The 25129-nt window shown below is 37.7% G+C and overlaps 2 protein-coding genes across 2 annotated transcripts; one reads left to right on the plus strand and one right to left on the minus strand.

Annotated features, from left to right (window-relative positions):
- Window positions 1-870: 870 nt before the first annotated feature.
- Window positions 871-8954, minus strand: LOC137031004 (transmembrane protein 236). Its single transcript, XM_067401578.1, has 4 exons — window positions 8686-8954; window positions 7450-7522; window positions 5329-5452; window positions 871-2340 (listed from the first exon to the last, which is right to left on the minus strand). Exons 1-4 carry the CDS (start codon window positions 8952-8954, stop codon window positions 1541-1543), a joined length of 1266 nt encoding a protein of 421 aa, XP_067257679.1. The 3' UTR covers window positions 871-1540.
- A 4574-nt stretch (window positions 8955-13528) lies between these two features.
- On the plus strand, window positions 13529-24725 carry hacd1 (3-hydroxyacyl-CoA dehydratase 1). Its single transcript, XM_067401579.1, has 8 exons — window positions 13529-13732; window positions 15967-16084; window positions 17052-17070; window positions 17152-17240; window positions 17399-17520; window positions 21107-21285; window positions 22943-23037; window positions 23129-24725. Exons 1-7 carry the CDS (start codon window positions 13611-13613, stop codon window positions 23023-23025), a joined length of 732 nt encoding a protein of 243 aa, XP_067257680.1. The 5' UTR covers window positions 13529-13610; the 3' UTR covers window positions 23026-23037; window positions 23129-24725.
- The last annotated feature ends 404 nt before the right edge of the window (window positions 24726-25129 follow it).

The following is a 25129-nucleotide window of genomic DNA, read 5'->3' on the forward strand; positions in this document are numbered from 1 at the left end:
GAAGACTGAAGAGGTCTAGAGGTAGTATGTGGGATAAGGAGATTACAAATATACTGGGGATCAAATGCATGTTAAGCTTTAAATACAAAAAGCAGAATCTTAAAATGAACACAGAATTTGACCGGCAGCCAGCGTAGAGAGGCAAGTACAGGAGAATTATGTGCGTCTTTTCTAGTGCCAGTTAATAATCTGGCTGCCACATTTTGCACCAATTGCAAAGATGATTTAGGCAAACCCAGATAAAGTGAATTACAGTAATCTAACCTTGATGTGATAAAAGCGTGAATTACAGTTTCAAGGTTCTTCTTAGAAAGCATCCTCTTCATTCTAGCAATTGATCTTAACTGGAAGGAACTACTTTTCACCACCTCACTGATCTGTTTATCAAACAAAAAAGTGGGATCAAAAACAACACCAAGGTTTTTAACACAGTAGCACATATGTGAAGAGAGGGGACCAAACTGATTGGCAATGCCAGAAGTAAGAGGTAATGGGCCAAACATTTGTATCACAGTTTTATCACTATTTCACTGTAAAAAAAAAACAAAACAAAAAAAACGTGTCCATCCAGCATTTGTCTTGAAGATTAGACAGAGATCAGGTGTTATTTTTAACAGGAAGATAAAGCTGAGTGTCATCGGTGTAAAAATGATACGATAAGTTGTGTTTTTGAATAATATGACCAAGTGGAAGCATATAAAGCAAAGATAAGAGGACCTAAAATAGAGCCCTGAGGAACACCAAATGAGCATGAGATGAGAAACTACACGAGTACAAAAACATTAGGAAATCAAAACTTTATTAGGAGAAAAATTGTTCAATGTGGTGGAAATTATGCCACAACAGTGAGTGTCGTAAAAAAAAGTGCTGTTTTTTAAATAATTTTTACACAATAAATATTGAAAGGGGTCATATTTCTTAAATTTTTGCAACGTAGTAATTCAAATTTATGTGAAGTATTTTCATAGTTTGGGTCTGGTACAAGGGTAAAACAATTTTTATACAGAAAATGCATAAGAAAAGTAGCAAAAATAAATAACAATTGCATGATAAAAAAAGTTTCCAAGACAGATTCAATGTGATTTCCATATAACAAAAAGAAAAATGTTTTATAAAAATTAAACTGTTTTTATAAAAAAAAAAAAAAAAAAAAAAAACCTGGGGCATGAAAGTAGCTGAAGTCAAAGAAACCAGAAATGTATTTCATTGCCACCAAAAATATAGATTCCCAAGAAATGCTTCCATTGGCCATTTTTTTTCCTGTCACAAAGACAAAAGAGTATTTTGAGTATTAAGAGTATGTCTGTGCTTATACGATATACTGTAATGTAATAAAGGAGCCACTGTTATTGCTATGTTAGTATTTTGATGTTCCTTTAGTTTGTTTTATGTCATTCTAATATTTCCTAAGATATGTACATGGAATGTACATTTTAACATTAATATATAAAGCTTTTATTTCTGCACCACTATAATGAACTGCAAAAATAATTATGCTAAAATAATGCCTCGCCCTTGTTATGTTCCCAAAGCAGCTCCATTAAAACATCCTCTCAGTGTTGAAGATCCTGAGTTTTGTCATGAAGTTGAAGTAAATGTAGGCCAGACAGACCAGCATATTCTTTATCACATACAGTACTGGTGTTACAAAACCAAAAAGGCCAATTAGTGCCAATCTAATGACCAAGAAGGGGAGGTCCTGAAAGACCACGCCCAGAGGCGAGAGGAGGGAACTGTGAGGCATCAGGACCAATCGCATTGTAGAGAGGAAGCAGAAAAGGTAAACTGGAAATGCCCAGCCTGAAAAATATACAGCAGGGTGGCCTGCTACCCGAACCATCTCTACTGTGTCCAACCAGAACAGGAAACTGTCAGCAAAGACTTCAGCGCGACTGTCGCTAGCCAGTAGGAAGCCAAATGGTCCAGCATATGGAGGGGGAATGTTTTGGAAGGGTACGCCAGTATTTGGACCAGTTACGGTCATGCCAAGTTGCTGTCCGTGGTTGCCTGGTACTCTAGTAATGACACCATTCCCTGCAGGCAACCCTGGAACTGTAGTGTTGCCAAGATGGCCTTGAACTGTTCCATTGTTTGGCAATCCTTGAACCGTTGTTCTGCCTGAGAGACCCAGGACCGTCCCGTTGCCCGGAATGCCTTGAACAGTAGTACCGCCAGGTAATCCTCGCATAATCCCGTTTGCTGCACCTGCTCCTTGTTCTGTGCCAGCAGTGCCAGCTGTCTGTGCAGGAAATGGACCCGTCATAGGAGTGACAATAGGAGTAACTCTTCCAACGTGTGTCACCAAGGTAGGAATGTCTGCATCCCGAGTCAGTTCGTTAGCTGTATTCACACACAAACACAAAAAATAAGGTGCCCAGTTGGTGAAATATAAAGAAACATGTTTTGACCACATCAGTCTCCTTTCACATTATAAAATGGAAAGAGCAGTTATTAACTTTTAAAGTAAGTTTCATTAAAAAAGCAACATTTTGAACAAAAAGCTGAGAAAAAACTTGTTTTTGTCAAAGAATTTGTCCGGATCGGATTCAGAATGATGATCAAAACACAGATGGAGTAGATCGAGTCCATCAACACCCCCAAAGCTTGTAAAGTCCTGTAGCTCATCCTGGGTCAATATTTCATTCGGTAACGTTAGGCAGTTTTGATTTATACGCCGTTTAATGTTTGATGATCATGTTATTTTGCACTTACATATGCTACACTGTAAACCCAAATAAGTTGGGCTAACTCAAAAACTTTGAGGTAATCAGTTTTTTGGTTTTTTTGAGTTATGATGTTCCCAATTTTAAGTAAGCAAAACTACCAAGTTTTGAGTTTGTAGTACTCATGCATGTTAATTGCTGTTAACTTGAAGTACTGAGTTAGCTAACTCATACATTTTTTATAGCAAATAACATAAAAAATTTAGGTTTTTTTTGAGTTCTTGCAAATCAAATGAGTTATTTACTCTAAACTCTAAGAAAATTCAGAAAATGCCAACTTGCTAATTTGCTAACATGTTTAGTACTTACTGAATGAGTACAACAACTTAAAACATTTAACTTACCTGCTCTCAAACCAAGCCGTATGCACCACTTGTCACTCTCCAAAAACACACATTAACAGAAACTCTTCTCAATTTGCATAACAAAACATTAATCACTACTAAATCTCCCTTAACATTAATCTTGCACAAAAAAAAAAAACATCATATAACGTTTAATTTTAGCATTTACTCTCCCTTTCGAGTGCCATAAGCAAAGCATGCTGAATAGAAATCCCAGCCCGGTTTCAGTTAAACTTAAGTTAGTCTAAATTAAAAGAAATGAGTTCATACAACTCAAAACAATGAAACAGTTCAGTTTACTTGAAATATGTCAGTGCTGTGAACTCAAACAAAATACTCATAACAGTTAATTTAACTGAACTAATTTGTTCAATTTAAGTTTATCCTACATTATTTTTCACCACCCCTAGACACGATAGAAAGAAACAGCTCAACACTGCAAAAACACGTTGTAAATAGAAACCTTTGAGGCTCTCCAGAGCGCAAACACTAATACACACTGGAGAGTTTGCCAAATCTGTTTCACCAATATTTTAATATTACAGTTTCACCTGAACAAACAGCAAACCGCAGGTAACATGCAAACCTGAACATTAATCATGAAAAATACCTTATTTCGCCTAAAACGTGCCTGTAACCTCACAGCAAGGTTTGCTTATGTTTAATTATTCACTCCTTGCATCATTCGCAACTTATAAAACATCAAACATAATTTTGAACGTGTATGTTTGTTTTATTGATAAATGCAGACCATGCAACATTGTTTAGTGTTGTGAAATTAAAAAAAGGCCGCTCATTTCTCTTAAAGGCACAATATGTAATTTTTCACCACTAGAGGTCGCTTATTCAAAACAAAGGCGTAGCTTGATGACGCCTTGATTTCGAGAAATCATGAGAGGTGTTGTTCTTCACGTCTACAGCCGGTGGAAATGAATCCGATAGGAGTCAGGCAGAAATCATATTCATGGATGAGCTAATGTGTGGCTGAAAGCCGTTCAGAGCAGAAACGAGCGCGACAGGCGTCTCGAGAGCAGCGGAACTTTTATTATGCCGCAGACAAACTTCTTCCGATCATGCATATATGGGGTAACACAGCGCTGTTTATCATATTAGATACATTTGGGTGTTGTTCTAATGCTACTCTGTGTTCCCTCTGCGGCTGCTATGAAACTCTTGTTGCACACTGCAGTAACTAGATCAATATTAGGCATAGTAAAACATGGAACTCATGGTAAATCAAGAAAACGAGATTTTTGCTCACCTGTCACATAATATATTAAAGCATCTTTGTTAAAATTGCTAATTTATCTCGATTTAAACATTCTTGGAAATGTTTGTGATAATATAAATACACAAGTCAACAAAATATATAACACTGTTCTAGTGGTTTTTGGATATTTGAACCCAAAAATCTTACATATTGTGCCTTTAACAGCTGAATTTCAGAGGAACTCTAATAGCGAAACACTGAACCGGACTATTTGTGTGCTGAGCGAGAAATCTCATTGGCTGCAGGATGTACAAGTATTCAGTTTTATTTACGCATGAGTAAAGTACAGATCTCCCAATATAATGTTCAAGTATAGTAAGTAACCAAGTAAAATTACACTACATCCCCACCAATTTTACACCAGAGCTTGGTTTAATCATGAGAAGTAGAAAACAAATGTTTTTAATGTACTGCAAGTAGACTTTGTTCTCTGTTCTTCTAAACAAATTACAATTTCTCTACTTTTTAACATTTTAACATTCGTTGCGCTGTTGCATTTACAACCTTCACTATCTCATTCTTCTATTAAACTTTGTGTTTGCCTTTAGAATCTTTTCCTGTGTGGATTAATATTTCCTGAGCTCGTCTCTCATATTAACCTCAAAAAGATGCTGACTTTCCTGTTATATTGTGATCTTGTATCAGCAGAAAACACACGGGCGCAGCATGTCACTTCTCATACTATACTCTACCTGCTCTCCTTCTCTTGTACTCTCACTTCAACAGTCCCCCCTACTGGACACAATCAGTATATTCAGAGCAATCACTCACTCTCAAGATCTAACCAGCACATTCAGCACAGCTGTAAGTAAAGCAGCATAACGCCAGCACCTGTGCTACATCATTCAAAGTCTTCAGAGGGCATACGAGAGCGTGACTGGACTGATTTTATGGCATAGACTACACCAGAGCTTCACAAACTTCAGGGGTGTAAAAAAAAGCTCCAAGACCCCTCACGACCCCCGACCCCTCGCCTTGACCTTACACTCACCTTGACCAGTAAGTCTGCAAAATCGGATTCTTTCCACTATATCGATGCAGATCAGGGAGAGAAGAACCAATGACACCGGCAGTTCAGCAAACGTGTCCAACCTCAGATCATGTCTAATCTGTACCTAAAAATGGAGAGAGAGAAAGACAAGTAAGACCGTAGAGAGGTGTGTCCTTTTCAGTTGTGTGTTTTTCTCTCTGCACACCAGGGTTTGTTTTTACAAACACAGGCCTTGGAGCACCACTCTGGATAGGGAATTTCAGAATTGGGAATGATGAGCTGAAATATGGCTGGTAGAAACACGTGTACCGTTACACACCAAACACATAATGATTTTACACTGTACAACCTGTATATTCTATCCCCTAACTCTAAACACAGCCCTCACAGAAGACTTTCTGCATTTTCACATTTTCAAAAAATAAATATAATTTAAATATAAAAATATAATTTAGAATGATGTTCCTCATGGACACCAAAAAATGTCTGGTATTACTATCCTTGTGGGGACATCTGAACACCACAATGTAGGGTTTACCAGGACCACACACACACACACACACACACACACACACACACACACCTATTTTTACATACAATAAAAAACAAACAAACAAACAAACAAAAACATTATATCCCATGGTGGATGGGAGTGGTAATTGGGGGCAGTGTTGTTCAGATGTCTCACAGGGATACTTCACCCAAAAACAAAAAGTATGCCATGATTTACTCATCCTTAAGCAATCCTAGGTGTACATGACCTTCTTTTAGCCAAACACAATCTGAGTCATAATAAAAAATATCCTGCCTCTTCAAAGCTTTATAAAGGTAGTGAATGGGGGGGCGAGATTTTGTAGCCTAAATAAGTGCATCCATCCATCATAAAAGTAATCCATACGACTCCATGGGGTTAATAAAGGCCTTCTGAAGCAAAGCGATGTGTTTTTCTAAGAAAAATATCCATATTTATAACTATATAAGCTTCCGCCAGAACTCGACTCTCTTGTGAGCATCCGTTAGTGGAAGCCAGTGATTATAGTTTAAGAAGTTATAAATATGGATATTTTAATTACAAAAACACATTGCTTTGCTTCAGAGGACCTTTATTAACCCCCTGGAGTTATATGGATTACTTTTATGAAAGATGGATGAGCTTTTTTGGGCTTCAACATCTCCGGTACCATTCACTTCCATTACAAAGCTTGGAAGATCCAGAATATTGTGTTTCACTGAAAGAAGACCTAGGATGGCTTGAGAGTGAGTAAATCATGGGATAATTTTCGTTTTTGAGTGAACTATCCCTTTAAGTCTGGTAGTGGCTGTCAAGGTTTCACATCCCAGATGGCAGCAAAGAGAAGAGATGATGATGGGGTGAGTTGTGTGATCTGAAGGTGTCATCCAGGGAAGAGAGGAAGTCCTGTAACAAGTACATGACTTCAGCGTTCTGAAAGAGGTATCAACCTGTCATTATCGACTGCATTTCACAGGGGGAAATGGTCTCGCTGGCAGAGAACGACTGAACACACTGACCTGGGGACGATGCAGGCAGGCATTTTTCAGTATTGCATAATGGGTGTTAAAATTCCCATAGCCTCAGCAACTGACGCAGCGTGGAGTTCGCTCTATTACGGGACGTCAGAAGGAAAGATACTGTGTTGAGTTGCCATACTTCAGGCATGCCTGCGTGTCTTCCTTAAAACTAATCAAAGCTGATGACATCTAACACAGGCAATCAGACACCGGTGCACACTGAAGGCATTTTTACATAGCGTCAGCGACTGATGCAGCGTATTAACCAAAACAAGAAGAGCATCGACATATTGTAGCAATCAGAGACAGCTCAGCTCTTTCACTTGTTCCCTTACTACGTCACTATAATACCATGTGTTGTTAGATTAAGCTGTAAAACTTTTGCAGTTCTTCAGTCACTTCTTTTGCACACACAAATGGCAAAATCAAAGTGTCCCTCTTGAAGCAAAAGGCATCCTTTTGTTCAAATGATTAATAAACATTTGTAAAAAAAAAAAAAAAATGTAAAATACAGCATGCATTGAATCTCAAGACAATGAAGGACAGCAAAATTTCACTTTGTTTTCTGTGAATAGTCACACATGAATTTACCTCAGAGCTGGCTATAAGAAAGGCAAAACAGGGCAGTGTTGAGAGAACCACATAGGCCAATGCAACAGGTCTCCTGAAGGGAGAAAAACAGTTATGCCATGATATCATATTGAGATTTGATTAAAGAACAGTTATGAGTGACATAATGCTAATTATCTAAACTGTGTTAGCTAATTAGTTAGCTAAAGTTAACTTAACATTGCATTTACACCCCAATCCTATTGCTGCACAGTTGCACTGTGTTAAAGGGGTCCTATAACGGCCCTTTTCACAAGATGTAACACAAGTCTCTGGTGTCTCCAGAATGTGTCTGTGAAGTTCCAGCCCAAAATACCCCACAGATCATTTATTATAGCTTGCCAAATTTGTGTGTGTCCCTTTAAATGCAAATAGTTCCGCCCCCTTTCCAGAAAAGGGCGGAGCTTTAACAGCTCAACAACAACAAAGCTGGAGAATCTCACGCAGCCAAAATTAGGAAAGTGTTCAAACCGGAGTCGACACTGATGGAGAGACTCAGGAAGAAGTTACAACTTTTAGACGTTTCTGAATGGTTAGTGGATAAATTGATGTAGTTGCTGTGGAGTTGATTCAACTCATCCACTAGCATGTGCCGTCATGTTCATCTTTTGTGTTGAATTGACCCTCGTTTGTGAAGCAGTCCGGCGTAAAATGACGGCATGACAACAACACTCGACTACAACAACTCTTCCTCTTCTCTAAAGCAGCCCAACATGGCCCCGCCCCCTTTGTTGTGTGTTCTCGGGGGCGGGGTTTATGTAAATTTTGGGGTTTGTGATGTCACCAACCCAGGAAGGAGCTGGTTGTAGTCCTTAAAAAGTGATTTCCGTAAAAGAAAATATCTCCCTTTTCATTGAACTTTGAGCGTCGTAACTTTGCAGATGTTGTTTATGCTCAAATAACAACATTACACACTAACTAAAGTTAAAAAAGTGAAATCATAATAAAGGACCCCTTTAATACAAATATGGTAATAATTCAGTACCATGGCACTGCAATGCTAAATTACTTACACATTCATATGCTTTTTTAAATGGTGCTTCAAATAATACCACAATATTATTGTACCAAGTCTGTAAAATGTGATTTTACCATGATAACATATCCAAAAGAGAAAAAGGTAAGCTAATTCTTTTTTCAGCATTTTCATGGTTCTCTGTGAAGCTGTTTGTATGTTGCATGAAAGCCAGAAGAAAAGTCTCTCATGTTTTCTCTCACCACTTCTTCCGTGCAACCAGTGCCTTCTTCTTCATGAACACCATATACTTCATAGGCAACCAAATCAACATTGCCACTGATGTCACATAGGCCACAGAGGAAGCCACAATCAGCCAATACGCTGTAGTAGAATTCCCACCAGACGGCTGGCTTTTCACTCGAGCTACAATTAGGGCAAAACGTTGCATTATGATGAAAAGTGGAACACAGAAGCTGGCAAACTGAAGCACCTCACAAACAGCAAACTTAATCCTGCTCCCTGAGCCCATGCTGTGGAAGGGATGCGAGGAAAAAAAAAAGAAAAGAAAAAGAAAAAAATGAGCTGTTGTCGGCCTCTAGTTCCCAAACTGCAGGGGCGGGTGTGTATTGTGCCAAAGCACTGGCATATTCCACCCACACCAATGAAGCGAAGAGCAGCTGGTGAGGCTAATGCTTACTCGGCACTCACCATTGTGTGGCCTGAACACATTACATTAACACACATCAGGCAACACACAAACTACCAGAGCACATTTTATGCACAAACTACAATAGCTATGTTAACTTATGTGCAAAATTGGAATATTGCACAAAACATCTGCAAATAAAGCAGCATTTCCAACCCATGTGTTCAAGAGAACAAAAGGTGCAACTGGCCCACTGAAGTCATCACCAAAGTTTATAGTGAAAAATCTCAGGATGTTTTCAGGTGCACATTTGTTTTGCATTTGTTCTGGACTTGGATTATTTGTTTTGATGCATGCTTATATTATGTGCATGTATGTATGTGTAAGTAACAGGATCAGGATCCTATATTTGGTGGCGTCTTCAGTTTACACTGATTTCTTCGTGGCAGGGAGGGGGGCTAATTTTAGAATCTGCTGAAACACTTGTTTAGATACTGTGTCTTTGGCCTTCCCCTGCTATACTGCATCTGCAGCATTTGGGGAAATAAGGGTTAGTTCAAACCAAAATGAAATTTCCGTCATTAATTACTCACCCTCATGTCGTTGCAAACCTGTAAGACCTTCATTTATCTTCAGAAACACAAAGTAAGATATTTTGATGAAATCCGAGATGTATCTGAACCACATAAGGGGCTTTCGCACCGGAGGAACCTTTTCGCAGTTCCTTGAACTATGGGTTGAAGTACCCAGATTTTGCCATGTTCGCACCGCCGGAACTAGGAATGATTTTAGTTGTAGGAACTCTTTTTGGAGGAACTAAATTAGCTCCTACTTCAAAATAGGGTCTAAACCAGCTCTATAGGAACTATCAGTGACGCGAGTGTATGATGATTGGTTAAACGCATGTCAAACACCAGCATTGTGTAAACATGTTTACTTCATAAACATGGAAAACAGAGATAACGGCATTTACCTGTTGTCTGCAGGGTTGTAGACGGGAACTATCCTAGTGTATAGTTCCTATAACTGTGTTCCTAGCACAATTCGGTGCGAAAGTGCGAAATATAGGCAGCAACGTCATAGCACTTTTCAAGGCCCAGAAAGGCAAAGACAGTGTTAAAATAATTCACCGGACTACAGCAGTTCAACCTTAATATTATGAAGCAACGAGAATATATCACTTTTACACAAAAATAACTATTCAACAATTTATTCAGTTCATTCATTGTCATTATGCTGTTTAAAATTGTAGAGTGCAGCGCTTCTGGGTTCTACGGCAGAACGGCAACTCATTATTATTATATACCTTAAAAAGACACCAGATGTGTTTACGTGTGAAATTTAAAATGCCACATCTTAAAGGCACAATGTGTAATTTTCGCCATTAGAGGTCGCTTATTCAAAGGCATAGCTTGGGGGGCCAATCGTTTACGCGATGATCGCGATTGGTTGATGTTTTTAAGGCCCTACCTCGTGCACAGATGTATATTATTATTATTATTCCTTTCAGTGCACCTTATAAATAGTCTTTTATCACTTAGTAAAGACAGTTTCAAGTAATATTGCAAAAATGTATTAAACAAAACATCTTCTTTAGCACCTTTAACATTACTGTAGTATGAAGCAGGGTGGGGCTGAAAACCTTTGGAGTGGAACAAGGTTGCTGGACGATTCCTAATGAGAGACGAGCGCGACACACGTCTCGAGACTTTTTATTATGCCTCAGACGAGCGCTTGCACTTCTTCCGGTCAACCGTATGTGGGGTATTGCAGCGCTGTTTATCATATTAGATACAATTGTGTGTTGAAAGTTGTTATAATGCTACTCTGTGTTCGTTTGGCAGCTGCTATGAGACACTTGTTGCACACTGCAGTAAGCTAGCTCGATATTAGTCATGGTAAAACATGGTACTCACGGTAAATCAAGAAAACGAGATTTAAACAATAAGACTCATGGTGCGTTCACACCAGACGCGAATGAAGCATTAAGAGTGAATGATTTACATGTTAAGTCAATGCAAAGACGCGAAATAGACATCCTGTGGTGCGGTTCGCGCGAATTGAGCGTTTCTGGCGTTTGACGTGCATAATGCGTGATTCGCGCGAATTGAAAAATCTGAACTTTGGCAAATTTTCACGGCGCGTTAACCAATCAGGAGCTTGCTAGTGTCGTGATTATGACGTAGCGAGAGGAGGCAGAAATCCAAAACAACAATGGAGGACAAAATCTTAGTCGCTGTATGTGGAGCTGTACGATGCATCTTCATACTTTTATAGAAACAGGAATAAAAAGGATCTTGCTTGGAAGAAAGTGAGTGAGGAGGTCAGACAATCTGGTAAGTTGTAAAAAACGCTCTTTACTCAATTTGAGCTATATATATATATATATATATATATATATACATATTGAGACTACAAGCTAGCTAAAGCCGGCAAATTGAGCTTATTCGCCGCATTCTTTCCCGCTGATGAGTTGATGTGTTTATTCAGAGGAAGTTTGCGTCTGTTGTAAAGTGAATTTCATGCGCGAATGAAGCGAGTAAACACAAAGTGTTCAAGCGTCCAACAACGCGTGATTTATTCGCGCAAGTCGCGTCTGGTGAGAACACTCCATAACTGTGTTGAGCTATATAACATGATTAGTTTTCTGTCTATAAATATAGGGCTGGACGATTAATCGAAAGGTAATCGAAACCGAAATTCACCAATGTAATTTTGACGTGAACTACGAGGGCAAAAAACAAATAAGAGGTAAAATGTTTAATTAATTGAGATTTTGATTTTAGGTCATATCGTCCAGCCCTATATAAATGTATCCAAACAGTTGCTCGCCTGTCTAATAAAACACATAATATATTAAAGCGTCCATGGTTTATACAAAATAAAACTGGAAATCGAGAGTAACGCGGGTATGATGTCATTGATGGGCAATTTAATCCAAAATCGTACATATTGTGCCTTTAAAGCTAAGATGATACTCTAATAAGAGTTTAAATGTATGCCTTTAATTGTTCAGAAATCCCTTCACAGCTCCTCCAGGATTATTATTATTCAGGGCCCAAGAAATTTAAGTTCACAAGGTTATTGTTTTCTTAAAGATTATTATTGTTATTTTTATAGCTGAAGAATTGAAAGTGCAAAGGGCCCTATTTGTTATATGTTCCCAGTTTTCTGAACTTTTATGTTGTATTTCTAGTTTCCCGTTTCCTGGGTCTAGTTTTGTAGTCCATTTGTAGTCACATTGTTCAGTCTGTCAAAGTTCCTTTGAAGAATTCCAATGGGTGGTAGTGATGAATCTTTTACAAATCTTTTTTTAGTGTATCAGCGTAACACATATCAATGTTTCGGTGTGTGATTTTATCAAACAAGGCTACTTTAATGTCATACTTTTTCAAATTAGTGGCCATTGATCTGATAAATGCATGAACCAGTATGCATGTAGTTAATATTTTAACCTATCTTGGGTCGTTTTTGCAAATTTGAAAGTCATTTTTTTTTTTTGTCAATTGTCTGTAATTGCCTTGATTAGCCAAGCTCTCTCTCTGTCGCTCTCTCTCTCAATAAATAAATAAAAATAAAATAAACTGGCCTAGTTACACTCCATATGATGTTGTATAGTTGGAATTATAACTTTATAAATCATTTGCAAATGGTGTGTAAAAAACGTCAAAATGCAAAATGCAAGCTTTGTTATCGTTTTAAGCGTTACAAAATGAGAATCGTTTAGCGAAGAAGTTAGGAGTTTTAAAACCCTCTCACTACCAATGTTGTCAAATAATCCAGGACATCAAATCAATCATAATGAGAACAGAAAACAAGTTACTAAATGTAATGTTCCTCCAAATATGGATTTTACAGGAGTAACAGGTAATATTCTAGCATTAGCTTCTTAACTCACTCACACTCCCTTAAAATGGTAAGCGGTAACTTTACAGCTCCCGCGCTCTTGGGCGCCACCGCATGGTGAGAATGAATATAACAGCCCAAACTGTGAAAGTAATGGCACTATTCACACTGAGGCACACTATAAAAATGCATACAAAAACATTTAATTAATTAGGCAACACATAGAATATACATTAGTTTACTGCTACACCCAACTAACTGCTATTTAACAACCTTATTTATTACAACTAATTTAATTATTTTTCTGCTTTGGGGATGAACAAGGATGTTATCAAAATAATCTCCCCCCTGGGCACAGAAATAGTGGCCAGCTTGAATGCGAGTTTGTGACAGGATCTTACAATGTGCTTGTGATGTGAACACAACACATTTAGGCACTCAATGCATTGATTGATAGTCATGAATTTAATACAATAGGCGAGCAAACATGACGCAGGTCTATTTGAAAACATTAAAGAAAATAATCTGCCAAAAAAGTTGTCTATAAGATCATTCCAGATGTGCATAGTTGATTTAGAAAAGGTTTTTTCCTGCCTTGACACTCAGTGGCCCCTCCAGAGATGACCAGCCCCCGCCGACAGCTGTGCTCGCGCGAGGTTTTTGTGACTTTCTCAGTCTGTGGCAGCAGGTACCATGGCGTCCGGCGAGGAGGACGGGACTGTCGACGAGAAGGATACCAACAACAAGAAGAAGCGGACGAAAGGCGCCATCGCAACGGCATGGCTCGCGTTCTACAACATCGCCATGACCGCCGGGTATCGCTGCTGAAAGTTTTCCTTTGAACTTCTTTTATTCGCTCTGCTCGCTCGATGCAGTCGTGTGTCTGTTTATAGTTTCGGCGCATTGTAAATCACTCGACTGGTTAAAACTAATTTGAAAGCTCCAAGATAGACTGTTGCATTAAAGCCTCACAGGGCGCGTGGGTAATTGTTAGTTTTGTTCTATAGAGGTCGGCCGTTATAGTTATACTGGGATATTCCTCACAGCCTTTCCTAATACGGTACCGCACGCGTCATTCCGCAACTGTCGCAGTGATATGTTTAGCGCTGACACTGGAACTCGCTCGACAGGCGAAATTTAACAAAGAAAGATGAAATGCACGGTAATGATAGTGAAAGAGCCGATCTCGACCAGCGTAAACTTCACAAATCTTGTGTGGGGAAAACAGAATGGGCTTATTTCTATTCAATATGTAGGCTACTTGTTGAACAAGTCATAAAATATTTTTTGTGTGAAAAAAAAAAACCCTGCAATTAATGGTAATAACAAAAGGCCACTTAAAAGTAGGCTGCTTAAAGAGAATATTTATAAAGTTTAATAATCTTTCGTCATGCTTTCGTCAAGTACACTTATTACTGCATGCGTTGACTGTCATACTAAAGAACATGTACTTTGTTATAATTTTAACAGTAGTAATGTGTTATTCAGTATTACATTTAAAGTAATGTATTTTAAATAAACTAAATCGCAACTTCGTCATTACAAATGTCTAATATAATTTATTACATGACATACAAGTTTCAACAGAAATGTGTATTTTAGTTTGCTGAAAATGATTTAGACACTTAAGGCATGTAGTGTAACAAGTGATGTCATTTTTAATCAGCTGGTGATTTTTAGTGACTTCCTGTCAGTGACATGAACTCTATTGCATGATTTTGAAAGCCCAAAAAATATGCTAATGCTATCTCTAATATAAATGCCACTACTTTTTCTCTTATGCAATGACTTTCATGCATAGAAGTGTGGCTTAAAGGGATAGTTCACCCAAAAATTGATTTTCTCACCCTCAAGCCATCCTAGGTGTATATTACTATCTTCTTTCAGATGAACACAATCGGAGATATATTTAAAAAATATCATTAGTCCTCCATGGTTTCTAATGGGAGTGAATGGGGGCCCGCGTTTTGAAGCCAAAAATAATGCATCCATCCATAAAAAAATGTAATCCATACAGCTACAGGGGTCTGAAGCGAAGCAATGCATTTTCATGAGAAAAATATCCATATTTAAAACTTTATAAATTCAAAAAGCTATTTTGCGGCGGACGACCGTTCACAGAATGCGCAAGTTGATTTGCAGCGGAAGAGTATCCTTTGACCTGACGTACAACATAATGAAGAACGCAGAGGAGAGAGCAAAGCAAAACACCGGTCACGGATTATAAGTCTAAAACGAAAGATAAATGACGGAGGATTTTGATATTCAGTAAGAGAAGAGGAGCTTAAATTTGTTGCATAGCCGTATTTGTTTGAACTGCGTTTGCATTCTGCGTACGGTCGTCCGCCGGAAGCTAGTCATTTGAATTGATAAAATTTTAAATATGGATGTTTTTCTTACAAAAACCCATCGCTTCACTTCAGAAGGTATTTATTAACCCCCTTGAGCTGTATGGATTATATTTTTTTATGCATTATTTTTGGCTTCAAAACGCAGACCCCTATTCACAACCATTATGAACATGGGAGGAATGTTTTTAAAAATATCTCCGACAGTGTTCGTCTGAAAGAAGATAGTCATATACACCTAGGATGGTTTGAGGATGAGTAAATCATGGGATGCTTTTCATTTTCGGGTGAACTATCCCTTTAAGTGACTAAATACTTTTTTTTACTATGTATCTTTAGTTATTAAATTATAATTGAAATATTATTGGTCTAAGAAAACAGGACAAGCTCTTATATAGTGTTCTTTTTCAGTTGTCAGACATTTTGTAATAATGTCCAAAATCATAGTGGAGAATATCTAGTGCACTCATTCAATCTCATTATGCATTGCAATGAGAAGTGTACAACCCATGTACACCCAACATCTATAGAATGCCCATAATGCACTGTGAGTGTCATTTGATTTGACAGCAGAATCCTGCAGGTGCAAGTTTCTTTTCAAATGCAAGTTGTATGACTTGCCGGTTAGCTGAATATCACTTATATTTACATGCAAGTGTGGCAACGCTTCTATAGACATTGGATGTGATCTTGTATTGCAGGTGGCTTGTACTGGCTGTTTCCATGATCCGCTATTACCTTCAGAGAGGCACCCATAAAGGCTTGTACAAAACTATAGCAAAGACACTCAAATTTTTCCAGACATTTGCACTATTGGAGGTAAGATTCTTTTAACCACCATGATATATGATATTAACCTTTACTTTATTTTACTCCAGTGTTGCATTTGTCTCTCAAAGAAAAACAACAACCTTCTCCTGTGAAAAAAACTGTAAATGTTTTGCTTTTTGTGTTATTCTCAGGAAACAATATAAAAAATATATTAATTTGAAAGTTTCCTCATGCTCAAAGTATTCCGTAACCACAACACTGTCTAATGAACATTTCTTATCTAAACTCACTGGAAAATAAAACTGAAAATCAATGTAGCAGTGGTACTGTGCTTCCAACATATAGAACTCAATAGGAAGCATATATAGGGAAAATAACAGTGGTCCCAAAACTGAGCCCTGAGGAACACCACATACTACATGGGCCGATTTGGGGGGAAAATTCCCTATATTCACAGCAAATATCCTATCCTTTAGATATAGGAGGCATACCACTACTCATTCCAAACAAAAGCGAGCTACATAATTTACAAATTAACACCCTTACACACACCCTTTGTGAACTCTCTTTTCTACATTTCTACAGATTTGTATTTTCAGACTGTACTTCCCATTTCAGTGGTTAAATGGCCTTAAACAATTACTAAAGCTACAAAAATACTGCATTCTCAAATACATTTATATCATGCATGGATTGCTTCCAACACTGCAAGAGCTGGTGGCGCCATCTAGGATCAGTCCAGGCAGAAGTACAACTGACTTGTTGTACTGTTAGAGAGGTCTGAGACTTTGAATCCTATCTGAGCCAGACATACAATTTGTGTTTCTTTTTTTCTTTTTTCACTCTTTGTATGAGGGTCTATCACCATATAAGCAATATTATTAGGCCACAAACTGACTAAAATACAGAGAATGCAATGACATGAATCATAAAAATGGATAGCATGCTTGTATCTTTGTTTTGATCTATCTTCATTTCGTTTTCTTACGCTTTGGCTCTTCTGTTTTTATTCCAGGTCGGACACTGTGCTATTGGTATGTACTATATTTACTATGCGTTTACTATATTTACTATATGTACTATGTTTTTCAGTTGTTGTTTTTGGTGTGTTAAAGGAATTGTGCGGACATCTGTAATTGTGACTGGGGTCCAAGTATGTTCTCGGATATTCCTGGTCTGGTTTATTACAAACAGCATCAGACAGGTCAGTATTCTTGATGAGGAAATTAACCAATAACCATAAAAACAATGAGAATTATGGGACATATTCACTGTTTTCCAGTGGATAATCTGTAAATGGGCTTTACAAATAGGCTGTTACATTTTAAATATTGTTTTCTTTCATTTGAAACGCATGCTAAGATTCAGAACGAGGAGAGTGTGATCTTGTTCGTAGTGGTATGGACGATTACAGAGATCACTCGCTACTCTTTCTACACTTTCAACCTGCTTCACCATCTGCCATACTTCATCAAGTGGGCCAGGTACACTCGATCGCTGCCCAGTGTGGTTTCATTGAGCATGTCTGCTACTCACAAGGACACTGTTTAGAGTTTCACATTATGGCTGCGTCAAAAATCTCATACTTCCCTACTATATACTAGGCGAAAAACAGTATGTGACAAAAGAAGCATCTCCGAATTTACAGTACTCATAAAACAGCAGCCGGATGACCTGCTACTTCTGGCGATGTTCTGAAATGTACATTAGATGGACACTACTATCCCATGAGGCCATGGGAGAGCATTTATTAATGGCAGTGAGGAGATGCAACTGACGCTGGTAGGTCACATGGTAATGACAACATAGCGAATATAGTACATCCTGATTACACTCATATTATAGAACATACATTTTAGTGGTTGCAAAAGTAATTACTTATTCATACAAGTTCCTTACTCAAGAGAGTATGCGATTTGGAACGCAGCCGAAGTCTTATTACAGCTCTTGTTGTAGAAATTCTCAGAACCCTAAACTGATTTTATTGAGAAATTAACATTTAAATTTGTGGCCTTTTTAAAAAACTAGATTGAGCATGTGTTCGAAGTTCTTTTGGGTGACATTAAGGTTTTCTTTTCACAAATTAACGCCCTTACAGATTTGTATTTTCAGACTGTATTTTCCATTTCAGAATTGTGAAATGGCCTTAAACAATTACTAAAACAACTGCATTTTCAAATAATTTCAAATTTATTTCATGCATGGATTGCTTCCAACACTGCAAGAGTTAGTAGCGCCATCTAGCAGCTGTGTGTAGAACTATTAGCATCTCAGCCAGGGTCCATAATTAAAGGGATAGTTCACCTAAAAATGAAAATTTACTGTTAATTTACTCACCCTCAGGCCATCCAAGATGTAGGTGACTCTTTCTTCTTCAGTAGAACAGTAAAGAAGATCTTTTTCTTTTTTTTTTTGCTAAAACCGTGGTCCTCTGTGATTCATATAATGGAAGTCAATGGGTGCCATCACTTTGAGATTCAAAAAAACATATGCAGACAAAACAAAGGTAATACCCGAGGCCCCTGATGATACATTGAGGTCCTAAGAAGGGAAACGATCGGTCTATGAAAGAAACTGAACATTATTTACAATATCTTTACCTCTAATCCACAGCCTTGGCAAACGGTCCTGACTACCTTTCAGTAGTGCTTGATTCCCTTTGGGATTCTGTCTGTTTGCAGACTTTTCTTTACACTTTATTTCCATGGTTCACCTTAGACATTTTACTAACTATAACTTGTAACTACATGTCAACAAACTCTCATTGGAGTATTAGTAGATTGATAGGGTTAGTAGAATAAGTTGACATGTAGTTTCACAGTTACTTATAATCAGTAGAATGTCTGTTGGGAGCATCAAAATAAAGTGTTTGCAGATATTAAGCAGACAGTCTCTAATACTCTAATGACTGCTAGTTGACATGTAGTTGCAAAGTTAGTAGTCTGAACTCCACCCCTTAGTGGAGTTAGTTAGTAGTTAGTCTGAGCTGCACCCCTTAGTGGAGTTAGTTAGTTAGTAGTCTGAGCTCCACCCCTTAGTGGAGGTAGTAGTTAGTAGTCTAAGCTCCACACCTTAGTGGAGTTAGTTAGTTAGTAGTCTGAGCTCCACCCCTTAGTGGAGTTAGTAGTTAGTAGTCTAAGCTCCACACCTTAGTGGAGTTAGTTAGTAGTTAGTCTGAGCTCCACCCCTTAGTGGAGTTAGTTAGTTAGTAGTCTGAGCTCCACCCCTTAGTGAAGTTAGTAGTTAGTAATCTGAGCTCCACCCCTTAGTGGAGTTAGTAGTCTGAGCTCCACCCCTTAGTGGAGTTAGTAGTTAGTAGTCTGAGCTCCACCCCTTAGTGGAGTTAGTAGTTAGTAGTCTGAGCTCCACCCCTTAGTTAAGTTAGTAGTTAGTAGTCTGAGCTCCACCCCTTAGTGGAGTTAGTTAGTAGTTAGTCTGAGCTCCACCCCTTAGTTAAGTTAGTAGTTAGTAGTCTGAGCTCCACCCCTTAGTGGAGTTACTAGTTAGTAGTCTAAGCTCCACCCCTTAGTGGAGTTAGTTAGTAGTTAGTCTGAGCTCCACCCCTTAGTTAAGTTAGTAGTTAGTAGTCTGAGCTCCACCCCTTAGTTAAGTTAGTAGTTAGTAGTCTGAGCTCCACCCCTTAGTGGAGTTAGTTAGTAGTTAGTCTGAGCTCCACCCCTTAGTGGAGTTAGTTAGTTAGTAGTCTGAGCTCCACCCCTTAGTGGAGTTACTAGTTAGTAGTCTAAGCTCCACACCTTAGTGAAGTTAGTTAGTAGTTAGTTAGTAGTCTGAGCTCCACCCCTTAGTGAAGTTAGTAGTTAGTAGTCTAAGCTCCACACCTTAGTGGAGTTAGTTAGTAGTTAGTTAGTAGTCTGAGCTCCACCCCTTAGTGAAGATATTAGTTTGTAGTCTGAGCTCCACCCCTTAGTGGAGTTAGTAGTCTGAGCTCCACCCCTTAGTGGAGTTAGTAGTCTGAGCTCCTCCCCTTTAGTGGAGTTAGTAGTTAGTAGTCTGAGCTCCTCCCCTTAGTGGAGTTAGTAGTTAGTAGTCTGAGCTCCTCCCCTTAGTGGAGTTAGTAGTTAGTAGTCTGAGCTCCTCCCCTTAGTGGAGTTAGTAGTTAGTAGTCTGAGCTCCTCCCCTTAGTGGAGTTAGTAGATAGTAGTCTGAGCTCCACCCCTTAGTGGAGTTAGTCATTGTTAGTTAGTAGTCTGAGCTCCTCCCCTTAGTGTAGTTAGTCAGTAGTTAGTTAGTAGTCTGAGCTCCACCCCTTAATGGAGTTAGTAGTTAGTTAGTAGTCTGAGTTCCTCCCCTTAGTGGAGTTAGTAGTTAGTAGTCTGAGCTCCACCCCTTAGTGGAGTTAGTAGTTAGTTAGTAGTCTGAGCTCCACCCCTTAGTGGAGTTAGTAGTTGGTAGTCTGAGCTCCACCCCTTAATGGAGTTAGTAGTTAGTTAGTAGTCTGAGCTCCTCCCCTTAGTGGAGTTAGTAGTTAGTAGTCTGAGCTCCACCCCTTAGTGGAGTTAGTAGTTAGTTAGTAGTCTGAGCTCCTCTCCTTAGTGGAGTTAGTTAGTAGTCTGAGCTCCACCCCTTAGTGGAGTTAGTAGTTAGTTAGTAGTCTGAGCTCCACCCCTTAGTGGAGTTAGTAGTTAGTAGTCTGAGCTCCACCCCTTAGTGGAGTTAGTTAATAGTTAGTAGTCTGAGCTCCACCCCTTAGTGGAGTTAGTTAGTAGTTAGTTAGTAGTCTGAGCTCCTCCCCTTAGTGGAGTTAGTTATTAGTAGTCTGAGCTCCACCCCTTAGTGGAGTTAGTTAGTAGTCTGAGCTCCACCCCTTAGTGGAGTTAGTTAGTAGTAAGTTCATTACATCATTACTGTTTCGAAACGTTTTGAAATGTCAGTGGACAAGGACCAGCCAATATGCATGTGCTTGCAATATTGTAATGCATTACTTTTGCCCCAACACTGAATTACTCAATAAGTGTCGATGTGTGTTTATAATGTGTATAATGTCTCATATCAAATTAAGTCACATTTATTTTCCTGCCTTGTCTTTTTCTGATCTCCTGCTTTCCCCAGGTATAACATGTTTATTGTCATGTACCCCTTGGGAGTAATTGGTGAACTGCTGACCATACATGCTGCCTTACCGTATGTTCGGAGATCGGGCATGTTCTCCCTGAGGCTTCCCAACAAATACAATGTGTCCTTTGACTATTACTACTTCTTGATCATCGTCATGCTGTCCTACATCCCATGTAAGAAAAGAAATCTATTTGCACGTTAACATTTATTGACAGTGTTGCAATCACAAGACCAGCTCAATAATGCTGTCTAATCCTGCTAATAATTTGAATAAACTGACCATGACCGTCTACAGTGGCTTTGGTAACTATAAACTATGGCTTTTGCATGATGCCACATTCCGATACCTAGTGGTGTGAATAAGTCCAAGATAATTGCCATATTGTCTGTCTCAACATAAAATGTAGTGAGTGCACCTTTACTGAGTTCTGTGTAAATTACAGTATCTCAGTTATGATTGCTCTTTGCAATGATTTGATTTTAATGTGGTTAAACTTGTGGGTTGGTGGGTCAAGTTTTGAAAGCTGAGGCTGATTATTCTGATTAGATTAATTTTTTTACTTTACCTCTGCATTTCAAACTCCATTTCAGACTGTTCCAATTGTCAAAATTCACATTTAAACAACCAGAAGCCCATTAGACTCATATAAGCTGCCATTCTATGTAATATTTCTAATATAACATGCTAGCAATGTGCTAATTCATGTTAGCAATGTGCTAAAATGTAATTCAATCTAGCAAAATGCCAAATCATGCTACCAATGTGCTAAAACATGATAACAACCTGTTAAAGCACGTTAGCAAAAACATAGTAATTTATGCTAGCAACATGTTGAGACATGCTAGCAACATGATAATGCAAACAAAATGCTAAAACATGCCATCAACATGATAAAACATGCTAACAATGTGTTTAAGACATGGTAGAGATATGATATGTTAAAACATGTTAACAACATGCTAATTAATGTTAAAAACCTGTTAAAACATGCTAACAAAAACATGTTAATTCATGCTAGCAAAATGCTAAAACATATTAGCAATGTGTTAAAACATGCTATCAACCTGATAATTAATGGAAATGCCATGCTAAAACATGCTACCAACATGCTAATTCATTTTAACAATATGTAAAACATGTTAAATCATATTAACAATGTCAAATCATGCTAGTTCATGCTAATTCATGTTAACAAAATGCCAAATAATGTTAGCAATGTGTTAAAAAATGCTAGCAACATAATTGATGCAAACAACATGTTAAAACATGCTACCAAAATGGTAATTCATGTTAACAATGTGCCAAATCATGCTAATTCATGCTGGCAATGTGCTAAAACATGTTAACAACCTGTTAAAACACGTTAGCAAAAATGTGGTAATTCATGCTTGCAAAATGCTAAAACATGCTAACAACATGATAATGCAAACAAAATGGTAAACATGCTAATTCATGTTAGCAATGTATTAAAACATGTTAATTCTTGTTAACTGTGTTAAAACATGCTAATTCATGCTAGTAACATATTAAATCATGTTAACAACATGCTTAAACATGTTAGCAAAATGCTAAAAAATGTTAGCAACCTGTTAAAACATGTTAGCAAAAAAACATGCTAATTCATGCTAGCAATGTGCTAAAACATGCTAGCAATATGATAATTAATGCTAACAACATGCTAATTCATGCTAGCAATGTATTTCTTTCTCTTTCCACTTCACTAAGTTTAACGCTTATAAAACGTTCAAACGGCTTTGTCAAGCCAACATAAAAGTTTGTCCAGACGAACTTTACTTTCTTGTTTTCATTGTCGTCTGCTTCTCTTTCAGTGTTTCCTCAGCTGTACTTCCACATGCTGCGTCAGAGGAGGAGGGTACTTCATGGAGAAGTCATAGTAGAGAAAGATGAGTAGAACGAACCCCAGGTAGCCATCAATGATTTGAGAAAAGTTTATAGTCAAAATAAGAAGCTAAAATCAATTAAATATAAATGAGTTCTACTATTGTTTGTTACAGTCTATATTCCTAGCATTTTCACCACCCTTCCAGTTGTGTTTAATTTCGCAAGGATGGAATCACTTCAATCGTCAAAGGAGATTTGAACCAATTTTCACGGCCAATGGAGAAGCCTCGTCTGTTTTGACAAAGAGTATTGGACTGGAATCTGGCATTAATAACAATTATCTGTACCTCGAGTGTAAACTCACCTGATCTGGACTATATTGTGTAGTTGCAGGGATCCTTGGGTAAACCGTTCCACAAATTCTAGATCTCCTTTTGGTTTTCTCATCCATGTTCTTGGATGGACAGATTAGGGATTAAATAATTGATACTTCTTTATTTTACCTTATCCATCTGAAGGTGGTGTTTTAGCAGACAGCCTTTTCAATACAACAGCGAAATTGAGACGGAACTAATATATGGACGTGTGGGACTGACAAAACAGAATGTATAAACTGTATTTTTTTTTTTTTTATCACTTGGCTACTTTATTTCTCACATTTTCATTCACAAGCAATAGGTATTAAAAAAGCATTGCAATTTAAATAAACATTATAAATGCATTAATATACACTTTAAGTATTGTGAAAGTATCGTCATTATCTACATATCATCAACGTTCTTATGTTGAAGATTTTCAATCATCTTAAGTCTGAGAACTGTATCTTTAGAATAAATACTAGTTATTTTCAAGAATGTTTTGAATATAACACCAGGTGATAAAGCAAGTGATAAAAGCTCATCAACCATTTTACATTTTTTGTCCAAAATTGCAGCTGAGACTGAGAAAAGCAACGGAACATTTTGTCCATTGATTGGTTTCTGTTTCTGATGGTAAAATCCCACTCCTCATATATATATATATCATATCGGTTTGACTTTGTCCCAATATACAAGCAGTTTGGCATTTAGTTTGGACAGAAAATTATTTGTAACTTGCTTTGTTGGGATTTTTTTTTTTTTTTTTTACACTTTTTTCAGTATGCACTATGATTATCTTTGTTGCTTCAGTGTTTACAATCCAACATAAACCAGGAAAAGTTTGTACAGGTAGTGCTCTAGAAAACAAGCAGCACATGTTAGGTTAATCCAAGACTATTTGTTACTAAAACTTTAGCTCATTTGGCTCTCAGGCCTTCTGTGTTGTTGTTGTTTTTTAATTTATTATTACTATGTTCTGTAAGAAACTTGAGTTCATGGCTCTCTTTTGAGTAGATTCTCTCTACGGTGCTACATTATTTTATTCTTCTGTGCAGCTGAGGAGAGAAAGGGGACGTGGAGTGACATCATTAGATAGAATTGTGAAGAACATTTTCATGTAATTTAATTCAATACCTGGTAATTGTACTGAAAGAATAAAGGTTTTGAAGAAAGAATGAAAGAAACAATAAAAAGAACTATGTACTTAGGCATTAGTATTGCTCTCGTTGATAAATGTTTTATACTGTAAGCACCCTCAAAGAATAGAGTTTAGGAAGAACATAATAAAAGCTTTATTTGTTAAGTTCATAATATTGAGAGCAAAGATCAAATGTAGAAAAACATTATCAAACACTATTAGACAGTAATTGGACACTCTGTGATTAAACTTTGGGCTTCAATTAATTCACAGGAAATGAGAGAGTTGTGGCGTAATTTTGTTTATACAGTTGTACACAACAGAGCAAAACATAATTGTGACTCTTCTTATATAACTTCAGTTCTCTGAAACAAGCATCCTTTCTGCTAAATTCCCAAATTATCAATTCTTCCTTGTAAACTCAAGATGGCTATTTGTACAGTAATTAAAATGACCACACATCACTCGGACCTTGTTTAAAAAATGTTACGCAGAAACCGTCCTACATTGGATCTAAGGTAATTTATCAAATGTGCGTATGAGTGATTCTGAGAAGATTAACGTATGCACAAAAGAATTAGCATATACGCACAAAAAAATCAAAAGTATGTTCAAAAAAACAAGCATATACACAAAAACGAGTGTACTTCCAAAGAAATTAGCATACGCACAAAAAA

This window comes from Chanodichthys erythropterus, chromosome 11, assembly GCF_024489055.1.
Source record: "Chanodichthys erythropterus isolate Z2021 chromosome 11, ASM2448905v1, whole genome shotgun sequence".
NCBI classification, from domain to species: domain Eukaryota; kingdom Metazoa; phylum Chordata; class Actinopteri; order Cypriniformes; family Xenocyprididae; genus Chanodichthys; species Chanodichthys erythropterus.